Genomic DNA, 27,271 nt, shown 5'->3' with positions numbered 1-27,271 from the left:
CTAGCAATTTGTACACTGAATATTTGTGAACCCATTTATAAAATGCATGATGGTGCAATACAATAGAACAGAAATCCTCTAGTGTTCATCTGCCTGGCATTTGCTGTAAGCACATCCTGTGATCTACTTCATAAAACTGGAGAAAACATTCCAGAGCTAATAATTTGGGCAGATGTGGTTTCTTACCAATAAAACATATAACAGGCTTTGGAGGAATTCAAAGTTGGTTGTTGTGAATGTGCAGCACTGTATAAGTGCCTTTGATGCTTTTCTATTTTTATCTGCAAACAAAGATGGACAAACGCACTACACTATAAAACAATATAGCCAGTTTAACTGAATATTTTTATGTATTTACAGTTATTTTAGTGAGTGTTTGATACACTTTCTGGGCTTGATTCTCAGTCACATACTTCTGCTGTTGCTTTTACCTATGGCCGTGGGATTGTACTCTTTCATATGCGAATGCCGCAATTGGTCAAACGTAGGGGCATATTCAATTAGGAGCGAAAAGTCCTGTACTTTTCACATGCCGTACTTTTCACCGTCAACGCTGGGTTTCCATGCGGAAAAGTATCACCCGCTTATCTCCATATTCAATTACAAATCGTCAAACTGTACCCGGCGAAACGCAAACAGGCGAAAAGTGCTGTCCAATTTGGGGAAATCAGCCTGACACCCCCAAAAGATGCACTGACATTGGGGATCACTATAGATACCCCCCGAAGAGGCCTGCTGAAGGTATTTGGGGTACTTAAATGCTGTCAATAGCTTTTTTGACGCAGTATACCTTTTGGGGGACTGTCCCAAGGGGGCAGGGTTTTTTTTCCGAGGTTTGCACCCCAAAACCCAAACTTTTTTGCAGGTTCCATTGCATTGAGTTTCCGCACCGGCAAAAAGGTTCTGGAATTGAATACGGCGGAAACTTTTCACGTGGTGAAATGACGTCACTCGCGGATTTTCGCCCCTAATTGAATACGGCCCTAAATTGCAAATCTGTTCTTCTGAAAGTTCCAAGTCTATGCCTCCCACTATTCTAGCATCTGCAGGCACAGCTGTCATCATTTGTATCGGCACTTCAATCAGCCCCATTTTAGGTCCTTTACCTGTATGCATGACTCAGAATTGCACTTAGATATTCATATACATCCATGACTCATCATAAATGGCCGCTCCGTGTGTCTTGATGCTCCTTGCCTAGAAACTCCTACTTCATGTTGGATACATTGTGTGACAAATGCGCACATCGTGTTTTGCGATTCAGATGCATGTGCAGTCTTCCCGAAAACTGGAGCAGCTTCTGTTTTTAATAGATGTATCCTTCTCAGAATTGGGCCCTCTGTGCAGGCTCGCCAAGAGCCGTGGCGGGCCCCGGTAATAGGGGGTGTGGCCTAATTGCGGGAGGCGTGGCCACGCCCCCTTGCCGAGAAAAAAAATTATTTGCAGCGCCGTGCGCTGGGGAGAGGGGCGCTCTGAGCCCCCTCAGCCTGGCGTAAAGCCAGGGGGGGCGCGATCAGTGTGATTGCCCCCCCGCACAGGCATAGGAGACTGCTGTGGCTGCTGCTCAGCAGCCACGAGCAGTCTCCAACTGCAGCTCAGCACACGCTGTATGCTGGGCTGCTGTGAGGGGGGGAGCGGCGCCGGACCCGGGCCCCCGCCGGGCCCTTCAGGAAGCCCGGGTAATCTGTACCCGCTCCCCCCCCCTCTCGGCACCCCTGCCTCTGTGCCCATCCTTAGCTTATGGATAAAATGAAATGGCATAAATAGTGTACATATTTTGAGCAATGCAATTGGTACATGATTGTAATAGGGTGTGCCAGTATACTTCTGCTTTGTTCTTGTGTCTAACTACAATTCTGCTTAAACAAAAGGAGATTGGAGTTAAAATTCTAGCCAATGAGTTATGTGAAGGAAACGTAGGATGTGTGGTATTCAGGACATGTAGGATTTATGGTCCTCTGAGAGATCAGAATAAATGCAACACAAGAACTTAGAGGCAACATATGTATTTGTTCTATTGGCATTTATGAACAACTGTCTGTGCATGGCCCCCCTAGCAGGAGCCATTTTTTTCTTTTGACCTGTTGTTCATTGAGGGTGATAAAATGCTAGCAAATGGAGAGGTAGTATATGACTCAAGGCGATGTTCATGTCCTCTTTGAGCAGCATAAACTGCTACTTACAATTTTCCATTCTGTTAAATTGTCTAGCTAGATTGAATAATGCTATGTTGCAATGCTTGGACCGACCGGTCATGAAGACCTTTCTGAGAAGTGAGCGATGAGAAGTGAGAAGTGAGCAATCCCTACACCAGTGTTACCCAACTCCAGTCCTCAGGGACACCTTAAAGTGCATATTTTACAGATCTCCTAGTTGGTGCACAGGTGTATTCATTACTGGCTAACACATTTTAAAAGATCCACTGGTGGTGCTAATTACTTCATTTATGATACTGATGAGATCTGTAAAACATGCTCAGTCAGGGGTCCCTGAGAACTGCAGATGGGAAACACTGGCCTACACCATTAAACTGGGAAACAAATCAAGGTGGGCCAGCACTGTGGAGGATTGAGCAGCGACACTTTCTAACCCTGGGAGCACTTAGCAGTACTTCTGTATCTACAGCAGGACGCTGCATTTTCAGATGTTTCTGCATGTGATATAATAAGTGGCTGTTCATCTAGTGTTCACGCCAGCCCAGGGGCAAGGCGCTTAGGTGTGGCTGCTCCCGAAAAGGGGGCGTGGCAATTGGGAGGGGGCATGTAATCGTGATTTGTCACTCTTGGGGGCGTGCATAGCAATCACGGAGGTGCTGGGCTTCCCCCAAGCTCTCCCTTCACTATGAATAGATGCTGTGCACATTTGCACGGCATCTGTTCACCTGCGGAAATCGGAACTGGCAAATTTTCCCACTCGCGGGACACTGTGGCCTGCGGGTGAGGGCGGCACAAGGCAGGCTGCTTTAGCGGGGTGCCGCTATAAGGGCAGGGTGCATTTGACCACTTTAAAATTGGGCAGGGCGCTGAGCCCCTCTAAAACAGCCTAGCAGTGACACTATTCATCTGACATCAATCTGCTTATTTACACTGTTTATTATTTTCATTTGTCACAACGTATTCTACATGTTAAAAATAATTGTGTATTTCAGTACCCTCACTTATGGCATGAGCATAGTGGTAATCCTGCCCTTGGAACCAGACTTTAACACATTTTAATGGGCATTTTGCTTCTGGTACATAATACGTTCATGGGAAACAGTTGTATTGACTAGAGCCACCAAGGAGGGGGGGGGGGGGGGATCAGGAGCCAACCATGTTTGGGCAATACACACCTGGGCCAGCATTAAAAGATTATTCACATATCATAAAGGCACAGAGAGGGTTTCCTCCAGGTCGAGGCTAAAGAGGCAGATGAGTGGTGTTAGTAAAGAAATTGGGATACCGTACTCCGTACACAAGTGACCTTCCTAGACCAAAAGAAAGCCACTCGAGCACACAGGACAATGCCAGAAATCAGCAGAGGAACACATTTAGGGCAGGAGTCTGTAGAAGACAACCCTCCCACCCCCCAGCTCACAAATCTGTGTCCAGTAGACCATATGCAGAATATATAATTGGATCTGCTGAAACCTGGCATATGCTGTGGCATCTCGAGGAAAGCCTAGGAGAACTTTCTAATCATCGGATAAAACACCCAAATTTAAATCTTAGTGAGATCTAAGGCTGTACAAGCTCTCTGCATTACTAGATGACAAAATAGTGTAATATACCAGTGAGACAGAACTCTGACCAGGGAGAGTACGAACTAATAATCGAACTAGGGCCTCAGAAAGGACAGGAAGTGTTAACATTTAAGCCAAAAAAATATATAACTTCACAAAAAAATTAAACCAGCAATATAGCCTTGTTTGGTTACCATTATTGCATGGGGTGAACAGCAGGGTGTCCCCCTGCTAAAGCAACTTCAAGCACTGGGCTATGACATGCTGGTCTGGTCCTAATATACATCAACCAGCCATAACATTAAAACCACTGACAAGTCAAATGAATAACATTGATTATCTCTTTACAACGGCACATGGCAAGGGTAGGATATACTAAGCAGCAAGTGAACTCTCAGGACCTGATTCTGAGATGGGAGTAAAGCAATAAAGTAGCAAGTAACTTTGCACCTGGGCAAAACCATTTTGCACTGCAGGTGGGGCAGATTTAAAATGTACAGAAAGATTTAGAATATGAGAGGAGTGTGTCCAAACTCAAATCTAATTAGCTGTGTAAAAATACAACTATCCAGTATTTGTGGGCTATATTCAAAAGCAGCCAGTATTTGCATCTGCAACATGGTTTGTCTAGATGCAGTTATTGCTATTTTTTTGCACTACTCCCAAATCAGAATCAGGCTTTCCGTTTTTTAAGTTGATCTGCTGGAAGTAGCAAAAATGGGCAAGTGTAAGAATCTGAGCAACTTTGAAAAGGGCCGAATGTTTAGGCGACTGGGACAGAGCATCTCCAAATTGGCAGGTCTTGCAGGGTGTTTCCAGTATGCAGTGGCTCGTGTTAGTGGTCCAAGAAAGGACAACCAGTAACCTGACAACACAGTCATGGGCACCCAAGGCTATTTGGAGCTCATGTGGGAGCGACGACTAGCCCATCTGGTCCAATCCCACATAGCACAAATTACAGTGCATCGCAGCTTCCTGCGTAGCCGCACACCGGTCATGGCGCCCATGATGGCCCCTGTCCACCGGTGAATGTGTCTACAATGGGCACAGGAGCATCAGAACTGGAACACTGAATTAAGAAAAAAGATGTCCTGGTCTGATGAATTACATTTTCTATTAAATTATGTGGATGGCCAGGAGCGTGCCCACCTTTTACTGGATGAGAGATAGTACTAGGATACACTATGGGACGAAGGCAAGCCGGCGGAGGCAGTGTGATGCTTTGGACAATGTTCTGCCCAGAGCATTATACTGTCAAAGTAACATCCACATGTATGGGTTCTGCCATACAAGTGGATGTTACTTTGACATGTACCACCTGCCTAAACCTTATTGTTGACTAAGTACACCCCTTCATGGCATTGGTATTTTCTGATGGCTGTGGCCTCTTTCAGCAGAATAATGCACTCAAACACACTGCACAAAGTGTTCAGGAATGGTTTTGAGGAACATGACAAAAAGTTCAAAGTGTTGACTACAAATTCCCCAGATCTCAATACGATCGCGCATCTGTGGGATGTGCTGGACAAATAGGTCCAAGAGGCGCCACTTTGCAATTTTATAGGTTTTGAAGGATCTGCAGCAAACATCTTGATGCCAGATACCACAGGACACCTTCAGAGGGCTTGTGGAGTCTATGCCTCAATGGGTCCGAGCAATTTTGGTGGTTTGAGGTGGAACTACACAATAGTTGCCAGGTCTATCATTGTTATGGCTGATCGTTGTACAACAAGGGATCCCCCTATAATGGTAAAGCATACAAGTCAGGCAATGTAATGGAGTGTGAGTGTCTAACTCACACTCTGTTACTGCCTAAAAACTTGAGGGAAAAAAAACAGACCTGCTTCAGGTTAGCGAGACTAGCCTGAGCAGGTCCGAGTTACACGTGTTTCTGTGTGTGAAAAAAAAAAAAGTAAACTTTAAAAATTAAGTGCTCCCCCCTCATTTATCAACGAGTTTTATTATTCACCCTTTGCGTTTCATTAACGATGCTCCAGCCAATCAGCTCCCAACTGTCATTTTTCACACAGATGACAGTCCTGATTGGCTGGAGCACCATTATCATACGCAACGCGTTTAAAAACTTGTTGCGTATGATGAAACTCGTTAAATGGGCCACTTTTATTTTATCAGTTATCTGTAGAAAGGAAATAGATTTCACCAAAAATTTCACTAACCCTTAATATTACTCATTAGTGTTTATTATTGTGATAAATAAGTATACTCAATAAAGGAAAATAATACTTCGCATGTATGTATTCTAATTGATTTTATTGAAAGGAAACTTGATTTGATATTTAGGTGATAGGTTCCCCAGTGAGCCCAGTTCATTATTGTATGCACACATTGGCAGGTCTCAAACAATGGAGGACTATATCTGCAGATTAGTTACATGAGCATGATCAGGAATACTGATGATGTAGGGTGAGCCGGAGCCCATGGAGTCCTACGAGTAGCTGCAGGCAAGAATCACGAAGTGAGAGAACACAGGGGTGATGGCTGCCCGAGATGCTGGAACACACAGCTCCCCAGAGGCCGTGAGAGGAGCAATATGCCTGGGAAACCACATGTGACACAAGACAGCAATATAAACTGAGGAGCAAGGCAACAGCTGTGCAAAAACCAACCCCCCTGCTGTCTAAGGCTGCAATGTGTGACCCCACTCCACGCATGTTGCTTGTCACCTTCCTCATTAATTCTTCTCATGTATATTTTGTATGGCCTCTCCAAAATTGGTCCTCCTAGAACTTCTTGTCTCACTCATGCATACTTTTCTACAGATTTTCAATCGTTGGCTTTTTTTCTGATTTAGGGCCTGATTGAGCAAGGACTGCAATTGCACAGCTGCACGCAGGCTATAAATATATGATGTATGCACACAGGCAGCTTTGTAATTGTGATCCTTGCAATTATGTAATGCAGTAGGAGGCATCACGCCTCCTGCTGCATTACGTATCCGAGCTGCGTTGTCCATGGGGTCCCGCAGCCGGCCGCAGCAGATTAGTGTAAGAGGCCAGGAAATCTCCGTCAGCCGACGAGAGATCCGATCCTGGCCTCTAACCTTCCCCCATAACAGCGGCGACACGCCTCCGTTTCGGGAAACAGGCCATCGCAGCCCCCTCCCCGCCCACAAACACCAGCAGACTGTCAATCACTGACAGTCTGCTGGCAGTCTCCGTGCGGGCTCACAGGCCATTTCTGCACATGCGTAGAACTGGTCTGGTGCCTGCGCAGATTCCCGAACTTCGGGAGTCTGCTTTCAGCAGGGCACTAGCGAGCACTGCTGAATTAGGCTCATAGGGGTCTATTTACTAAACAGTGTTAGGAGACAGAGTGAAAAGTGATAAGAAAGTGATAAAGTGCCATCCAATCAGCTCCTAACTGTCATTTTTCAAACACAGCCTGTGACATGACAGTTGGGACCTGATTGGCTGGCAAATTATCACTTTCTTATCACTTTTCACTCTGTCTCCTAACACTGCTTAGTAAATAGACCCCTCAATCTCGCAAGTAGTCATCAACTAAGCAGATTTTCCAGACTTACTGATAAACATGCAAAAGGTCTTGCACAATTGTTTGGTCCATACATGCAGCAATTTGTGACCTGTCGCATGTAAAACAATTCAGTTTATCGGACAGACTCTCTGCCTGTATTGACAACTTAATTAAATAAAAACTCACTCCTTTCAGAGAAGCTTTCCTTGACTCTCTAATGGTTTATGGCTTTCTTTGACCTTGACCTCCGTCTACCCTCACACAGGCCACACTGTGCAATGTAATCCTGAATATGAATAACCCCAGTGTGTTAATGTTATGTGTAGTATGCTAGCAGTGAAAACAAAAGCTTATTTTTATCCTGTTTAAATTGCCCCCTGATCTGTTTATTTAGATGTTGCTCTTGCGAAAGATATCTGTCTCACTAAATCTCTAGTGGGTACCTTGATTTCTCAACACTGAAAGTGGAGACGTTACTTTTATGGCCACTGTGGTGGTCTAGAACTCCAGACAAGGGAAACCTAATGCAGTGATTATGCGGATCATTACTTGTATACTTGTAGATCTATAAAATAAGACCTGTAGATAATGCTTTGGATTTGACTTATGGTACCATCTCAAAAACGTGTGGTAAGCACTATCTGAGATGCAGATTAGAGATTATTTTTATCTGTCTAACAATTATGTAGTGTATTGTAAGAGTTTATTTATATATTAACTGAAATATCATTTTTAAATGGGGAAAATGTGGCATCTGCACGTCTGTCTTTTTACACAGTCAGCCGGATGCTGCATATTCAATAACTGTTCAAAGGAGATGTAGTTCTGAGTTGTCTATGCTTCACTTTCAAGGAGGTCCTTAACCTTGTAAAGATATTTAATGCCAATGCCAGATGGCAACAGCTGTCAGCATTCCATGGGGTTGTTTAAATACCGAAGGACAAGATCTATTTATTGAAGACAGTGAAAGATTATTAATGTCTTTCGAATGTCCTTTGATAATATTTATGGTTTATTACAATAAATCATATTTTGACTAAAAAATAACAAGTCAAGAAAAAGAGGATGTTTAGCTGACATTATGTATAAAATATAAAATGCTTTATAATTCTAAAGATAATGGTGAGGGGGCATCACTTCCTTTTTAAAAAGGATATACTGTATATATTTTTTTATTTATGACAAATAAAACTAATTGCATTTCTTCCTAAATATATTCTAAACATTAATGGTCTGTTCCCATTGTATACGAATGTGGTTCAATAAATAAGGTAAGAAGACCTCTCATTGTGTAAATTTATCAAACTCTTACATATATAATCAATAGTATGACTTTGGTACAGATTATTCTCCAAACTTGTCTAAGCACTTGTTCCAATGGTACACCAAAGCATCTATCCCGGGAGGTGTCAGCGCCTGAAGCCAGGACATGATGCGTTGCTGAACTTCACCCACAGTTGCGAATCACCTTCCACCTAGGTGCTTCATTATAGCTAACTGGAATGCTCCTGTCCTCCCAAAATAGACTTTCAAAGCGGCTTAAATTGTCATCTGTGGTGGATGTTTTTGTCCGGACCGCTGCTCATCTTGAACGTAAGTCCTGCCATTATCAAAGGCAGTGCACCAAACTAAAAAGCTGTTTCCATTACAAGACTTTATCCCCGTTCACCTCGAAAAGTTGGCAATGAATTTCAGCTACTGATGGGCCCTTTAGATGCAGAAACCAATCACACTACGCACCTCAATGTTTGACCATGTTTCCACCCGCCCGCTATCTTACAACTGATGTTGGGACTGTATGACTGATGTGAGGCACAGACTAATGTCCGTGAGGGGAAGCCGTGGTCTACCTGCCCTGACCTTGCTGATAAATTTGAATACAATGGAAAACATTACACACGAAAGAGGTCTTGTTCTACCTTGCTTATTGAACCACCCTTGTATTATACCATATTATTTGAAATCAACTTTCTAACACTAAGCATGACTATATATGTAACAATAAGCCTTGTTCATTCTTAAAACTACACTGATATAATTGCATATGTAGTCCCGTATCTTATCTATTCTATCATTCATTTTCTTAATAGGTAAAGTGCATTTAATCCCACCTATAAATTGAATCCTTCTTCTTAGCTATAGATTGTAGTCTCTCTATGGAGGGCAAACAATAATGGCTACCAAAGGTCCTAGCTTTCTGCAGATTCAGCAGAAGGAAGACAGAGCAGATAGAACTCAGAAGAGAGAGTCCCAAAGCTGCTTCTCCTTCTCGTCATCCCATGGCATTCTAGGAGCTGTGTATGTTAGGGTCTGTGGAACAGACTGATTCTGTATGACTGCCATACTTTTTTACTTCTGGAGAGATTATGCAATCAGATAATGATTTATATGAGGGTAGCTTAGTAAAATGATACCAAATGGATGCTCAAAAGGTACTTACTTGCTCTTTAAAGAGAATATAACTTATATGGTATTTATGCTTTTAATAAAGCTTTGCATACATATGAAAACTTCTAAATAACAAGGATTAAAATTATAATTTCAGGTATTTTACATAATTTTATTTTATTTGTTGACAGGATATGGAATTGTTTTTATGTGTAAACATAGCCATTCAGTTAATTTGATATTGTATTATGGGCCTGAATCACTTCGGATCGTTATTGCGAACGCAGTTGCTGTTACGCCGGCTGAACTGCTGCAAAAATATGCTAATGAATGCTATCGCAAAGCCATTGCACAGCCAGCATAGAGACGCCCACTACCGCTATCTCACATCCATAATCCCTCACAGCCCTGCGTATACATTGGTAACATCAGCCCCTCACGCAGAGTTACAGCATCCCTGACCTTACTCAGAAATTGCTAACCTTGTCGCACGCAGTGAGTACTCAAGCTGCGTATGCCGTTGCAGTGGCTAATTTATGCACGCCCATGTAACGGTGTTCAAAGGGACTGGCACCCCTGCGTTTCCCCGACCACTCCTCCGTCACCACCCCTAATCGCTGGCCTCCCGTCACTCACTCTGCGATGGCTTTCTTCCTGCGTGAGCGATCGCAGTGCTAACTCATGCACACACACTGCGAAGCATGCGCTGTACGCACCATCAACTAATCTGCGTACGCTGTTACAGTTGCGATCCGTAGTGAATCAGGCCCCATGTGCATTAAGAACTATATGGGATAAGGCACCTCTGAATTGCAAGGTATTAAAAGTCATAAAGAATTATGACCATATTAATGTACATTGCACAGACCAAATGTTGTCCCAGTAAAGCAGAAGTGGTCCTAATGAATACCCACAATGTAATTACTGTTTAATAGCTTTTTTTCTCTTTCATCCACTGGGGGACACTGGAGGAGCTTACGCTGGGGTATAGAGGCGTGGATAACTGGAGCTGGCACTTTAAATAATTTAGAAGTGTGAAGCTCCTCCCCTTCTATGCCCCATCAGCCCTCAGTTTACAAAATGTGCCTCTAGGAGCTGGTCACATTATGCTGTGCTCCAGCAAATACATTTGTTTTATTTAATTTTTTTTTTGTTTTGTTTTGTTGTTTTTTAAGCATCTTTTACATTCCTATAGGTACCCTTCGCCACCTATCTAAAAGGTGAGGTCCGGGTACCTGACGCCCTGGTGTTTTAGCAACCACCAGGAAGGAGTGCACAGGGCTCATTCCCAAAGAGCTCCTTGCAGCTCCTTACCGCCCCAGCAAGTCTTCACAGACGAAAAGACTGTGCTGCACTGCCGAGAGAGACTACAGGGGGACACGCAGTGAGTAACATGCTGCGCATCCCCCGGCTCCTGCCCACGTGGCTCCCGTTCTGCTGTGTTGGGGAAGCTGTGTGTAATCACTACACGCGGCTCCCTGCTTCTCTCCTCTCCCCGCTGTTCAGTGCTAGCACATGCTGCGCTGTGTTCAATTACACATAGCGCAGCGGAAACAGCGCTACACCCGGCTCCCTACTTCGCCCCTCTCCCCGCTGATACACGCGGAGGGGGAGGTAATGGCCACATAGCAGCCATAATCGGAGCCCTTAGGGCTTGAAGAAGGGGGCGGAGCCTAATCAGCATGGTCTCTCTCTCTACACGCGGCAAGCGGCTGTAGATAACAGCTTGGCTGCCGTTTAACTGTAAAATGCCTGCATCTCTCCCTTATACAGGAAGATTGCTGCAGACATACAGAAGGCTGGATTCTCTTGCTTCCCATTCCTGGTTACAGAACAAGTGATAAGCCCACAAGACTCTGGTACAGAGGCTGTGCATAATACACTGGAGTTGTAAGTGCAGGGAATCCGATCCGTGGGAGGGGAGTGGGATGTTTCTCCTCCTTTGTGTCCCAAGCCAGCCTTCTATTTTATTCATTACTTCTGTTTGTACTCTGTCCCTCTGTGTGTGGTGACTGTGTGTATCCATGTCAAACAGAACGAAGGCTTCTCAAAAGATGCTTGTCTGTTTTAGGTGTAACAACAGACTATACAAGCCGCATGCTGCTGAGTCCACGTTATGTGATGCTTGTATAGCAATTGATCCACCTATGACTAATCCTGCTTCGCTTGCGCCAACATGGGCTGCTGACATGGTAGGAGTAATGACTGATTTAACGTCAGAGTTAGCTGAGGCATGTAAGTCTTAGCCTCCCTGGGTTGCAGGGGCTAACCAAGTCTCTTGACACCCTGGTACAGGTAATGGGTACGGCTGTGTTCGCACCCTCCACTTCTTTACATGGACTGACACAAAAGCGTCCTTTATCAACTGTTCTCCAGTCAGAAAAATCTGACGAGGAATTCCTCGCTACGGAGGATACTGAGGAAGGGGAATTAGAGCAAGCATTACAGGACGATACTCCTCAGGACTTAGAGTCCACCTCTCCGGGGTGGAATCTCTAATTTTGGCGGTCAGAAAAATCCTTAACTTACCTGAGGATGTAATTCCTACATTCCAGGAGTGTGAATTATTTAATGAACAAACAAAGAGCTCTGCGGTTTTTCCGTTCTCACTACATCTTCAACAAAAGCTCTCACTTGCCTGGAAACATTCGGATAAACTGTTCCAAATACCGTGCCGGTTTCCATCTAGCTACCCTTTTCCATCATCCATGATGGAGAAGTGGGAAACGCTGCCTCCAGTAGATGCGTCCGTCTCCAGTCTCTCTAAGAAGATGGCACTCCCAGTAGCGGGAGCTACAGTACTAAAAGATCCTTTGGATCGTAAATTGGAGACAACGCTAAGATCTATTTATCCCAGGCCACGGGGGGTAAATCCTCCTTCCTCCCATCAACTGCACCGGCTCCCAGAAGGTCTTACACTGGACCTTCCTTTCATTCCTTTCGTGCGCCACATTCCTTTCGTGGTAGAGCCAGAGGTGCTCCCTCCCAAGCAAGAGGCGGCAGAGGTAGAGGTCGCCCACACACGGTTCCACGTAGACGGGAACCTAAACCAGCTGAAAAACAGATGGCATGACGGTCTTCTGGCCCACCTGGGACCTCCTACAGTGGGAGCCCGCCTTCAAGGATTTCAACAAGTTTGGAACCAGACCTCTCCAGAACCATGGATCCACAAACTAATTTCACTGGGGTACCGAATAGATTTCGAGATGCCCCCTCCACATCAGTTCTTCACTACAAGTTTGCCAATACCTGCAGACAAGGCCAGGGTTCTTCAGGAGGTAATCCAGTCTCTAGTAGTATCATCTGTGATAGTTCCGGTTCCAGAACATCAACGAGGTATGGGGTTTTACTCAAACCTGTTTGTAGTACCCAAACCGGATGGATCGGTCAGACCCGGCCCATCTTGAACCTCAAGTCATTGAACCTGTATCTGAAGATGTATCCGTTCAAAATGGAGTCTCTGCAGTCTGTTATTGCGAGCTTGGAACCAGGAGAGTTCCTATTATCCCTTGATATCAAAGATGCCTCTCCACGTTCCCATCTGGGAACCACACCAAGCCTTTTTGCGTTTCGCCATATTGAAGGATCATTATCAGTTTCGGGCATTGCTGTTCGGGTTATCCTCGGCTCCCCGCATCTTCACCAAACTCATGTCAGTCATGATTGCTCTTCTTCGGTCATCGGGAGTGAACATAATGCCTTACTTGGACGACCTGTTACTCAAGGCGCAATCAGTATCCCTTCTAACAAGTCATGCCTTACTGACATATCAGACTCTAATACAACACGGTTGGATCATCAACTTCAAGAAATCAAATCTCATTCCATCCCGGAAGCTGCTGTTTCTGGGCATGATCTTAGATACGGCATCACAGAAGATCTTTCTTCCAATAAACAAAGCTTGGGATATCCGTTTGTTAGTTCAGCTGGTCCTCAGACCAAGGAAGGTGTCCCTGCTTCTTTGTCTGCGTCTACTGGGGAAGATGGTAGCTGCCTTCGAGGCACTACAGTTCGTCCGGTTCCACTCCAGGGTGTTTCAGCTGGACCTGCTAACACAGGGATCAGGGTCTCATCTGCTTCTACATCGACAGATCCGTCTGAGCCCAGCTACCAGAGTGGCCCTTCTCTGGTGGACACAATCCAACAATCTTTTAGTGGGCCGGAGATTCGGAGTGTGGGACTGGATCATTGTGACAACGGATGCCAGCCTTCGAGGATGGGGAGCAGTAGTCCTCGACTATCACTTTCAGGGTTGATGGTCCCCTCTAGAACAAAGGTGGCCCATAAATGTGTTGGAACTCAGAGCGATTTATAATGCTCTGATAGAAGCAACAGAGTTTCTGAGGACTCGTCCGGTAAGAGTGCAGTCCGACAACGCGATGGCTGTCGCGTATATCAACCGCCTCAGATCCTCCGGTGGGCCGAGAGCCAGTCAGTAATCCTGTCGGCGGTATTCATCCCGGGTGTGGACAACTGGGAAGCAGATTACCTAAGCCGCCAGGATATCCATTCCGGGGAATGGAAGCTTCATCCAGAGATGTTCAACGCGCTAATAATTCGATGGGGGTGTCCTCAGGTGGACCTCATGGTGTCACAATTGAATCGTCAGCTCCCATTATATGTGTCAAGAACTCAAGATCCACAGGCAGAGGCAGTAGACGCTCTGACAGTTCCGTGGATCTACGACTTCGTTTACCTCTGTCCTCCGATTCCACTCCTTTCTCGACTGCTAAAAGGATAAAACACGCGTCAGCCTCTGTCATTCTCGTGGCTCCGAACTGGCCTCGGGGAAGTTGGTTCTCGGACCTTCGGTCCCTATTGTCAGATGATCCGTGGCCCCTTCCTCTGCGCCTGGATCTGCTACAGCAGGGTCCTTTCCTTCACCCCAACCTAGCGCAACTCCGTTTAACGGGGTGGCTCTTGAAACCGATATCCTAAGACGCAGAGGAATCCCAGACGTGTTATTCCCACCATGCTACGCTCCAGGAAACCAGTTTCGGCTGCGCATTATCATCGCATTTGGCGTTCTTATATATCGTGGTGTTCCAGCCGGGATCTTCCCTCTAGGACTTTTCGGTTGTCCCGGTTTCTGCTTTTTCTTCAGACGGATCTGGATTCTGGCCTTGGTCTTGGAACTTTGAAGGTGCAGGTTTCTGCCCTTTACATTTTCTTTCAACGGAAATTGGCCCTCATTCCTGAGGTGCAGACGTTTCTTCACTTCTCAAGTGCAGCCTCCTTTTGTTCCTCCGATAGCTCCCTGGGACTTGAAATTAGTACTTCGGTTTCTTCGGTCATCCATGTTTGAACCTTTGGAAGAGGTTGATATTAAGTACTTGTCTTGGAAGATGTCCTCCTTCTGGCGCTAGCTTCGGCTCGTAGAGTTTTGGAATTGGGTGCTCTGTCCTATAAGCCACCTTACCTTGTGTTTCATGCTGATAGGGCAGAACTCCAGACGGTAGCCGCCTTCATTCCCAAGGTAGTGTCGGCTTTTCATATTAATCAGCCTATTTTGGTATGTCTTTGCAGGAGGACTCTGGTTCTTCTACCTTGAATGTGGTTAGAGCTCTTCGCATCTATGTTGACAGGACTGCTTCCCTCCATAAATCTGAGTCGCTTTTTGTCCTCTATGATGCGGTTCAGAGGGGTTGGCCAGCGTCTAAGCAGACTTTGGCACATTGGATCCGGCTGACTATTCATCAGGCTTATGTTAATGCCGACCGCCGGCCTCCTTCGTCCATTTCGGCTCATTCCACACGTTCTGTGGGTGCGTCATTGGCAGCCGGTAGGGGAGCCTCCATGTCACAATTGTGACGTGCAGCCACTTGGTCTTCAGTTCACATGTTTGTCAAGTTTTACAAATTTGATACATTCGCTGTTTCGGCATCCCGTTTCGGACGCCTTGTTCTGCAGGTGCCGCAGAGCACTCCCGCCCGTGGGGAAAACTTTGGAACGTCCCCAGCGTAAGCTCCTCCAGTGTCCCCTAGTGGATGAAAGAGAAAATGGGATTTTGGTACCTACCGGTAAATCCTTTTCTCTGATTCCACAGGGTACACTGGACGCCCACCACAGCGCTCTCCGCCTGCCTGTTCAGTATGTTGTATGTTTTGATTGTGTGTTCTCTCCCTTTTTTACTCCGCTTGTTCTAAATCTCCTCTCGGTCTTCATTTTTTAAACTGAGGGCTGATGGGGCATAGAGGGGGAGGAGCTTCACACGTCTAAATTATTTAAAGTGCCAGCTCCAGTTATCCACGCCTCTATACCCCAGCGTAAGCTCCTCCAGTGTACAGTGTGGAATCAGAGAAAAGGATTTACCAGTAGGTACCAAAATCCAATATTTTTATTTTTTATTTTTTTTATGTTTGCCTATTAATATCAGTTAGATGTGTATTAGATTGCATTACAATATAAACAAACACCCAACAATGTTTCATTAAACTTTAACATCAAACACTATGAGCCTGATTCAGAGACTGGCGCAATAGGTGATTATTTTGCAGATTGAGCTATTGTTTGCCATTGTACATGGGTATAAGCTGCACTGCGCATGCACTGCAATTGTCTTGCGATTCCACATGCACAGATAACCCATTTGTAAAGTGAGTGACAGGTAGTCAGCGTTTGTCTGCTGCTGGTAAGAGCTGCTGCAAGGCCAAGATGGCTGCTCGATGTGCGTCGATGTTACCGTTATATACGCAGGTAAGCGACGATGTACGCCTATGAGAAGGCAGCGGTATGCGTCCTTATACTCAAGTAAGCTTTGGAATTATTAGCATATATTCCCAGCTGCGTTCCGTGCAAAATCACAGCTGTGAATGCATTAGCGTCCATCTCTGAATCTATCCCTATATACGAGCCTAGCAAAGTTGTGATTTATATCTGTGAATGGGTCTGCGGAAAAGACACTTGTCATGATGGATAAAAGGAGTATGGCCTGTTTGTATTGTATTATGATTTACTGCATTACCTTTAGCTATGTATGTAGACATTTTTGTGTTGCTGAGTACAAAAGGACAAAACAGATGTCTCTAAGTGGGTCCACTGATCCCATGGTCTTTATATATGGCTTAGCTGTACAGTCTATGTAACTCGGCTGGCAAGTACTCCAAGAAATCTATAGAAAACAAATGGGTAATTTAATATGCTTCTGTGCTGACATTTGCACCAGTATCTGCCAAAATAATCTAGTGCAAATCACTATCCGTCTTGTTGGAAATAATAGCTGAGTAGTCATATTAAACATAATCCTTTTTTGTGTGTTATGTGATTCTGCAGGTTATTGAAGCAGGTCTAGGCAACTCTAGAAGTTGTGTAATAAAATGTGTTCAGTATTGAATATTAATACATTAAAAGTAATGGTGGAGTAGCTGGACTACGACATTCTCTATTTTTAATGTTTTATTAACTAGTATTCATTATTCACTGGAGTGTACAAACACATGAAATGTAATTTAGACTTTAATTGCATTTATTATAAGAAAGTGCTAAATAAAGTTTGTAAAAATAAAACTAAGCGTTTCAAAACAACTTCACATGAGAAAACGTATGGGAAAAACAATGTTTTCATGTACTCTAAATTTGCTAATAATGAGCTATAGAGCCTAAACAGGCAAATAAAATAGTGGTTGTTTTTTGTCATTTTAACCACTTGTAGTTATAATACATTTCTGCACTTTTACCTGAGTGCATGAAAATCTTTTGCCCGTCTGTGTATTATACTTGAAGAAAGCCGGTGCCATGAGTGGTTGATATCTATAGTTATGCAGGCTATATTGTCCAGGTGTACGTAGTAGAAGACAGGTGCTCTCTAACATTGACAAGGAGATGGCTAAAACCAGATTACTTCCTGGTCATAAATAACTAATATATTCTGTTAATATGTCTTTCTATGACAGACACAGTGAGCGCACCATACTCCCAACTTCCACTTACACCAATGTCGTACATTTGAGACACCTTTGCCCAGCTTGGATAGGCTTACCCACCTGCCTCCCCCACTACATATTTGGACTATGGACACCTTAGTGTTCTGGCTAGCAGCACGGTGGGCAACCTGAGGTGGGACTTTGGATCCAGCACTCTTCCGGGAAGTAGCCAGTGCTTCTCCTAGGGAGATAGACAACTAGAAGCTCCAAGCAGCACAATTTTGGATTTAGGTCAATTTTCTGAAATACAAATACAAAACCAAAGGCCAGAGTAGTAATTTTAAGAGGAAAACCGCATCATAGTTGGGGAGAACATATGGTATTCTCTTTAAGGCAGTAGAAATTTCACCTCCCACTAGCTGTTTGGGGAAATATACTATCATTTGGGAGAACTCTTACATTAATGGGTAAACTGCCAACTCAAAGCTGTCATACACCGCAATAGCATATTCGCTAAATTAATATACATAATACATATTAGTAGGTGAAAAACTCCTTGCTCTAATCCTACAATGTGCTGCCTTTGGCTATGACACACCCCATTCATGAAATGGTTATCAGTATTTACTGACTAGAGAGAAAAGTGAGGAAGAAGAGATTCACTGTGGGAGAGAAACAAAGAGAGACGGTGAGCAAAGGAGAGTGGGAGGTTAAAAGTTATGGAAAGAGGGGGAGAGACAGAAAAGTGGATGGAGAAAGAATGGTGAGAGTCTGAGAAAGAAAGGAATAAGAAAGGGGGACTGAGAGAAATGGGGATAGTGATGGAGAAATATGGGATTGGTGGCAGAGGAAAAATAGAGCTGGGGAATACCTGGCAGCTACAGATACTCATGCACTGTTCGTTCTTGTGACCCAGTAAATGACTGGTCCAAAATACAAGTATACAATATAATGCCATTACCTATTACTTCATTTCCGAAGAAGCTTTGCATCAACTTTCCAGTTTACTCTCCTATATTTTTACAATGACATTTAGTAGCTGTCCAACCACAGCAAAAAATCGGATGAAAATGTCAATCATGCCCCTGCTGGCAGTGAATAAAAGGGGTATGATCATTCATTGCCATCTCTATTAAAGACCTTTTGTTTGTGTAGGTATGTTTAATAGTGCTTTTTATTATGACATCACTAGGTGAAAGGGACATCCCCAAGTTACGAGTTCTGTTTGGGGAGTCCTGTTAACTTGCAGACAGTTCTAAAAGGTATCTAGCATTAGAAAAGTGATGCTACAACAGCCAGAATTGTAAGAGGATACATGTATTTATTTTAAATAAGCAAGATATGTATATTGGACATGAACATACAAGATATATTCGATAAAGTGATACTTGGATACTTTGCTCATCAATAATATGTCTGGTCTACGCTCGGTTTCTCTCGGGGCACCGTTAAGCTTGCACAGCTTCTGTGGAATAACAATAGCCAACTGGACATGGTACTCCTTGTTCCAGTCTGAAGCCATCGATAGAAGGTCCTGTCCCGTTTTATAACCCCCCTGATCTCGCATAAAAATCCAGTCTTCACCATTTTCTCAAACTGTGTTATCTTAGTTAACTCATCTGTTGTTCTGATTAGCATAGTTCGCAAATTTAGCAGGTGCATTGTTCTGCGACTTCTTTCTTCTCAAACAACCTTAGCAAAGCAGTACCTTACCATGTAAAAGTCCTATCGCTGTGCCTAGGGTAACATATGCCCCTGCAACAGAAAGCATCCAGTTTATGGCAGCAACAACTCCTGGGGGCAAATTCAAGAGGCAGCACCCTGGTTGCGACTATCTCCATGGGTCCTGCCAATCAGACCAGGTCCGGGGCAACAATTTATCTTAGTGTGAGTCCTATTTATCATTTGTGTCATGGAAGGGAAGCCAGGATAACAAGGAAGGCTCCCACATACGAGTTGATAATGTGGGCTGGTTTAGCTGTACCTCCAGTTAAGCTTGGCATGGTCAGTATTGCTGTGTTCCTCTGGTAGAGCTATAGGGATGGGCATCTACTTTTTCCAATGAGAATAAGGGTTCATGTTGTCGAAGCAAGGCCACAGCCAGCTACCTTAGCAATGCATCCTCCTGCACTTAGAAACAGATGTGCTGTGTGCTTCTATAACTGCACAGTGTAGAGCGTGTTGCTAATGTTATTTGTTTTGACCTGTCTGCCAGATTATCCGACTCAAGCTACAATGATGCATGAAGCAGATCAAGAGGTGTTCCGCTGTTTTGCAATACATAAGGGACTCCTTTTTGTGTGCTCTAATCTCTGCACTTCGTTGAACCTTCATGCCAGCATCTTTACACAACATTTACAAATGTCCATTTATGTAATAGTCCCTGACACATGACAATCATGAAGTTGAAATTGGTTCTTTTTCTTCTTTTTACCACTTCATGACATTAAACTTGCCTTTATTACTTTTCACAAATCTATTGTATTGTTAGTTATTTTCCTGTATTCTCAAACTGGAATTCAGTCTTTCAAATATATTTTGATAGTTTGCCTTAGATCTTTTGTGGAAAACTTGTTGTACAGGTTGAGTCTCCCATATCCAAATATTCCAAAATACGGAATATTCCAAAATACGGAATTTTTTTGGCATGACTGAGATAATAAAACCTTTGATTTTTGATGGTTCAATGTATACAAACTTTGTCTAAGGCATAAAATTATTACAAATATTGTATAAAATTACCTTCAGGCTGTGTGTATAAGGTGTATATGAGACATAAATGAATTTCATTTCTGTACGCAAACTTTGTTTGAGCCACAAAATTATTGAATATATTGTATAAAATGACCTGCAGGCTGTGTGTATAAGGTGTATATAACACATAAATGCATTATGTGTGTATATTTGGATCCTATTCCCAAGATATTTCATTATGGTATGCAATTATTCCAAAATACGAAATATTCCTTTATCCAAAATACCCCTGGTCCCAAGCATTTTGGATATGGGAGACTCAACCTGTACAGAACTGTAAATTACACTGAAAGGTAAGGTACCAAGTAAACTTACATTTTGCCAGCCTATTGTAAGCATTCACATTGACTTACTAGTTACCGCTATAAAAATGCCCGTTACTTACAGCACAATCCCAACAGCCAGGCAAACTGGTTAATAAAGTGCGGTTAAAGACATGAAGACTATATATTTTTTTTTTCCATTGTAATATTGTAGTTATAATTTTGACAGCTATCTACAAAGCTCTGAATAACGATGTTAAAAGACTGTTTCCTTTTGTATGTTTATTATTGTTGGCTGAAGTTGGATATGTTCACATTTCTGGACATAACAGTACTTTGTTAAGATCATGCAGTCAGCACAAATTCACATGGTGTTATAGGAAGTACAATCTGTTGAAAGGCTTTGAAAAGAAAGCATATCATATTTTTAGCCTTCAGTTTTATTCAGTTTTTTTTAAGTTTTAAATTTAAAATGTGAAGACAACAAGGAAAAAGGTGTGGTATATGAGACAGTGTAGAAAAACGTGCTGATAGGATAAAGTCAGATGAAGAGACTAAAGCGGTAACAGGTACCCGAGGTATGTACTAAGTATTAGATGCAGAGACAGGGCTGTCCAATGCAGTGAATAATGGCAGTAGAGGCTGTAACAATGGAGGTCAGTTTGGTGAAGAGCAACAGCTGGGAAGTATTCCTTATTGTGTTATTTTGAAGGCTTGCAGATATACAGGCATGCTAGCTCAGCTCCTTCTGTTTGTCACACAAGAGCATGGCCTATGCTGATCTCCAGAAGACTTTTCCCAACCCTATTATAGCTGTCTAAAATTCCTTTTATCAAAAGACTGACATGAACGAGCATGCCCAATATACATTAATGGTCACGTTTATTACATACACCTGCTCGGTAATGCAAATACAGTGAGCAAGTGGGGAAAAAATAAGGACGTTTTATCTATAATAGGTTTTTATCCCAATTCAATTAATAATACTCACATTTTCTAAAGCTGGTCTGTGTATTATTAAGCTCAATCAAGAATTAGACTTAATCATTGTGTTGGGTGGCCAGAAAATCTATATAGTTTGCACAATTTCCAAGGGGATTTATTATTTTTCTTTTTGGCTTATTAGCAAAGTAAACAATGCCACAAAAGAGAGCACACCTGAGAGAGTTAACTTGGGACTTCATAAACCTGAATAAAAACTGTGCAGTTAAATCTCTCACAAAGCAAATGGCTCTTAGGGAACTATGGGCCTGATTCAGAGTTGTACAGTATTGTACAGACGCAGGGAAGCAGCTGATCAATACTGTATATCTAATATGCTAATGCAGCAGGAGGCGTTTGAGGTAATTGGGTGCCTCCTGACTGCATTGCAGATCCAAGTTCTCAATCCTAAAACACAGCATCGGATTTTCTTCAAGACTATCGGCAATCTCAGTAACCTTGAGGTTACTCAGATTGCCCCTCGCAGTTCCGTAGCCGAGGCAAGAAAATCTGCATTGGAAGACGCAGACCCTGGCCTGGCCATGCCTACAAAATTGGGGCATGCATCCCATTTTGTAGAACGGTCCCCTTCGCTGCTCCGCCCTCCAAATGCTGCAGCATGTCAATCATGCTGCAGTTTGGGGGAACTGGGAGTGGTCTCACAGAGGGTGACCTGCACGTGTGTGTAGTACAAATCTGGCGCATGCACAGATCTCGCACAATCAGAATAGTACACAAGCCATTGGGTTTGCGTACTACCCTGAATCAGGCCCAATGTAAGTGTATAGATAAACATGGTTCTCTTTCTTCATGTCCCTATGTTTATATTCAGTGTTTCTGTGTCTTGAAAACACGAAGGGGGTCAATCCAATTAGCCACGATGATCTCGCGGGTGTGAGTCATCGCGGCAACGAGCCGCACTTTACGGCAGCCCAAACCTACACAAAATTGCTCGCAGCCCCGTAGGACTCCAAGCAAAATTGTGCAAATTTGGGTTCAGAGCGGGCAGCGAGGAGTGCGAGAAGCGGTGCCGTTGCCGGTGTTTTAACTCTGTGACAATGGCATGTCACACCCTTCGCGGCTAATTGGATTGAGCCCTAAGTATTCCTGTCAGTTTTGTTATGATTAAATGTTGATGCTGTTTAATAACAACCCTGGTTTTCCTAAGATGATGCATTCTGAATATAAATGTTATTAAATATTTTGGCCTGCAGACCTTTTTCATTGTACTACTGTGTACCCGGCCGTACCCAGCCATGTGTACGGCTGGGAACACACTTAACGATGTGTACCCAGCTGATGTGGCGGGACCCGGTATCCACAAGTGCATACACATTTGCCAATGCGACAGCGGGGACCATGCTGCATTCGGCAAAATGACCTCCACTGACGATATCACCCGTCGAACCTGCATGAAGGTCCAACTGGCGATGTCACTGATGACGGACAGGAGTGCGCATCGTCAGTGACGTAGCGGGTACAAAATGCCCAATGTAGACAATATCGTCTAGTGTGTACCCGGCTTTAGGCCCCTCTTGTCAAAGACTTATTTGTGTAAACGGTAAAGAAAAAGTAATGTGGAGCTTGATCCTTGGTTTACTTTAAAAAAAAAAAAAAAACACCTAGGTCAGGATGTAAAAGCCTCTGATTTTTCTAAAATGGTGGGTTTTTGGCACGTTAAACTCAACAAAAAATTGCTATATATGCGCCATTTAAAACCATGCTTTCATGCAAGTTGAAGTACTGTTTTTCTCAATGGTAGTAGCACTAATTTTAGATGTATTACATCCTGGCCTGTTTTTAGCTGTCCTTACAGTGAAATATACTGTATAGATGGAATTGCCCACATGACATACTCTGCATTGGAAGTTTCCCTTATGCCACTGCTTGTTGCGTATAAACTTGAATGAATATTCAATTGATGAAATATGATGACATGAAATATTACTCTATTTGTTCTTTTCTCTTTTCTTGTTTCTTTCTCCTTGTTTTCCTTTTCTTCTGTTTTTCTCCCATACGACTTTGTCGTATATGTTGGAGGAGTATTTTTTATTTTTAGAGTTTTACTATAAAATTGTTTTAGAAATGACCTGGTTTTGCAAGTTTTGGAACAATGTAAGATATTTGGGGGAGATAAAGTACCAAACAATCAGCTCCTAGCTGTCATTTTTCAAAAACAGCCTGTAAAGTGACAGTTGATTGGTTAATACTTTATCTCTCTCCACTTTCTCTCTCCAAGCTTTCATAAATCTTCCCCTTAACTTGAGACAGTTAGGAATCTCGGGTTTCGGGATTTTGCCATTACCTGTATTTAGCCTTCAAAATTATACGTCTAAAAGCAAATATTACTTCCAAATGTTTGATTTGCATCATTGCATTTTCTCATTTTAGTTACTTGCCATTGTTTGGTATTTAAATAAAATGTAGATACAGTATATGTAATGTTAGCAACAATGTAAATACTTTTTCAATTGAATCTGAATCTGTTTCTCTTCTGTGTATTTATTTACATTCTTATGATTTCCTATGCATTTGGATTGACTTAAATCATTAATCTTTCTGCTGTAAAATTGTATCTGGTATTTCTTTGGTTTCCTTCTCAAGCAAACATATATAAGTGCAATTGCCTGGCATGTACAAGTATACAGTATGCATATTGCTTTAGTGACCTCAGGCAAACTTTAGATTGTCTGATATAAATGGTAAATTATATTGAGTTTTGTATAATTATTGTATTAAAGGACAAAATAGGAGAAAAAAAAAGTTTGTGGCTATATCAACAATATGAACAGTGGTGAGAGGAAAGGTTGTAGTACGGTAGAGGGTTTAAATTCTCCATAATAATTTGGAAGCCATCTAATAGCAACCTTAAGTTTATTTTGTATCATGCATTTTAATCTGCCAATGTAAAGCACTCTATCTCCTATTGGGAGAAAAAAAGCACTAACCTCTTTTTTAATTAATATTACACTTTTTGCTTGCCTGTTTTCAAACCTACTGCCCATCATCTGTGATCCGTATGTGTACAACCCCTTTAATGTATGCCCCTCTTTATTGACTTGATTAAAATGATATAAATATATGCTGGATGTCTTCTTTGTAAGATATTATCTGCAGTTATTTGAGGAAGAATTTAGGCAGCTGTCCACTTAACCACATGGGTGGACTGGTCAGATGCATCACTCAATGTCTTATTTCATTTCAGTAGAGCTGTATTCAGTTAAACAGGCACTTATAGAGTATTTCAGATTTTAGTAAAGGTTAAATATACTTTTCTTGTGTCATGTCAACCTCAGCATGTGTGTATTAAATCCCCCCAGCCCACCACACTGACACCTTTTTTTTTTTTTTTTTTTAAACCTTGAAATTCCCATCTGGAGACCTCTCTTGCGTCATTCACTCAAGGGGCCTGATTCAGAGCTGGATGCAATCTCTATGTTGGACACAATTGGCCGATTGTATTCAGTCTGCACATGAATTTGAGTCGCTCTGCGCTTCTGCTCGGAGTACGCAGAACGAATTTGGCTGCAGAGAAAGGCAATTTCAGTGGGAGTTTCTGGGTGGTAATAGCTAGTGGGGCATAAGTGTGTCGCAGTCAGCGACTACAACTTTTTACGCAGTTGCACTGATTTTAGCGCCATGTTCAGAGAGACATTCTGCTCCTCCATAAGGCTGATGTTTCAATGATACGGCCAATAGTGCGCAGTCATGGCTGCGTTAGCGTACACCTCTGGTGCTTGCTGGAGATTGAGATGTAGACAACACTAGCTGTTTATCAGCAATAATGCGGGTATGTACTTATTTGCTGCACAGTAAAAAGTAACCACTCAGACATAATGAGAAAATCTACAGCAATTCCACCATGTCGGAATATTTATAACAATAAAGTGGTTAGACTGTAGCCATGCAGCATAGGCTGCCATGCTATTTATTAGCCTCATAGTGATCTATTACAGTTGTGGAGCTTGATCCCCGCCATTGCAAGATACATAAAGATAATATCATATGATTCACATTTGCAGAGGGGAAGCTAAAGCTAATGAATATATAAATAAATAGAACATATAGAGTTTATTACTTTATTTTGCTATGTGTTCTGTAAATGGTGTGGATATTCAATAGGTTTGTTGGTAATAATAGATGTACAGTACCATAACATCATACGTCTGAGCATAGTACAAAGGATGTTCTTTCTCCTTGTAGTGTTTTCTAAACACTGCTAATAGAGAGTCCCGTGCATCACACCGAGGGCCTGATTCAGAGCCGGACGCTCTGACCAGAGCGCTCGCTCTGAATCAGGGCCCTCCTACCTAAAAATGGAGCGGCCTCCTGGCCACTCGCATAGCTGTGAGTGACCACCCACAGCTTATGCGAGCGGCCAAAAAGATGGTCGCGATGGTCATGACCAGCGCGACCATCGGGCTTGCGACGAGACCCTGCGGTAGGGTCTCGCTGCCGCAAGCCCAGGAGTGCTTTTGGCTCTATCAGAGCCAAAAGCACTCCCACTAACATCACTAGTGATGTCAGTGGGGCCGGACCCAGACGGCAGGCATTCCCATGGGAACGTCTCCGTCTGGCAGCCACGCCCCCGGCACGCCCACCAAAGGGGGCGTGCTGTCAGTCACCATCGACAGCATGCCCCCTTTGGTGTGAGACCTGGAGCGACAGCTTGGCTGTCGCTATGCGGGTCTCACGCATGCGCACGACGGAGCTCCCTCCGTCATGCGCATTAGGGCACCATCGACCCGCTTGCGAGCGTCCTACGCTCGCGAGTGGGTCTGAATTAGGCCCAGAGTGTTTAAAAAATTCCAGTTGAACGGTTTACTGTAGTGACATTTGTTCTGGTGAATATTTTCTACCAACTAAGTATTTAAGACTTGGACACCAGAAAAATAAAAATTGTGTTATAGAAACAGATCATGTACCTGAATGTATGTAAATGTCCTGTGCGTCACACAGATAATCACCCATGGGGCTATACTTTTAATAATTCAGACCTAGAAACACAAATACATAATTAGATATAGTAGATGGACATATTGGTCCTTTAGTACCATTACAATTTGTATATATGTAGAAACCAAGGTGTTTTTTTTTTTTTTTTTAATGAAATGCATTAAAGTCTTTAAGTTTATCATAAATTTAAGACTTGTTAGTTCAGATAAAACATCACAATTAAAATTACAAAGTACTCAACCTTTAAAAGTTGATTCTGTTTGTTTGAACATGAGAAGCCAAAAATGCTCATATTTATATAGATAGCATTTAGCGGAATCATGGAAGTCGGTTGGCAAGAACAAATTGTACTGTCTTTTATAATGTTTATTTTTATAAAGTATAGATTAAAAAGTGTTTAGAAGTAAAATATATTGTATATACACCAATTTCATGTGGAAAGTTATATACACTTAATGTTTATTTACATTTTATATAATGTATGAGTAGCATAATATAAGTGCACTCTGGTTAGCATGAATACATTGTTCCGAATTTGCATGTTAAATAATAAATACTGTCAGCTTTACATAGAATTGATGAATTGCTGAATCTCTGTTTTTTTCTCTCTCTCAGGCTTTGGAAGAGGCTCAGAAAGCCATACAGCAACTCTTCGGCAAGATCAAAGACATTAAAGACAAGGCTGAGAAATCGGAACAAATGGTAATTAAACTGGCCTAAGAGGATAATAGTGTTCCCCATCAGGGTATATATATACATTATGGAAAGATGGAATTTAAGAGAAATGATTAAGAGTTTTGCAGTCAGTAAGTTTTTCAAACTACAATCAAATCCCCATTTCAAGTGTTTTT

At 42.8% G+C, this 27,271-nt stretch overlaps 1 protein-coding gene across 2 annotated transcripts in view; it reads left to right on the top strand.

Annotated features, from left to right (window-relative positions):
• The window catches only part of VPS53 (VPS53 subunit of GARP complex), a 235,492-nt gene that overhangs the window by 37,461 nt on the left and 170,760 nt on the right, over positions 1-27,271 (top strand). For both annotated transcript variants that reach the window (XM_088449555.1, XM_088449556.1), the window contains one exon: positions 27,036-27,122. In XM_088449555.1, the coding sequence (XP_088305681.1) occupies positions 27,036-27,122 (87 nt within the window). The remainder of the gene's footprint in view (positions 1-27,035; positions 27,123-27,271) is intronic.

The sequence above is a fragment of the Taudactylus pleione genome, unplaced genomic scaffold (genome assembly GCF_031769625.1).
Source record: "Taudactylus pleione unplaced genomic scaffold, aTauple2 ptg000487l, whole genome shotgun sequence".
Taxonomy (NCBI): Eukaryota; Metazoa; Chordata; class Amphibia; order Anura; family Myobatrachidae; genus Taudactylus; species Taudactylus pleione.
Note: the sequence above shows the minus strand (reverse complement) of the source record. Positions and strands in the feature narration are given on the sequence as shown.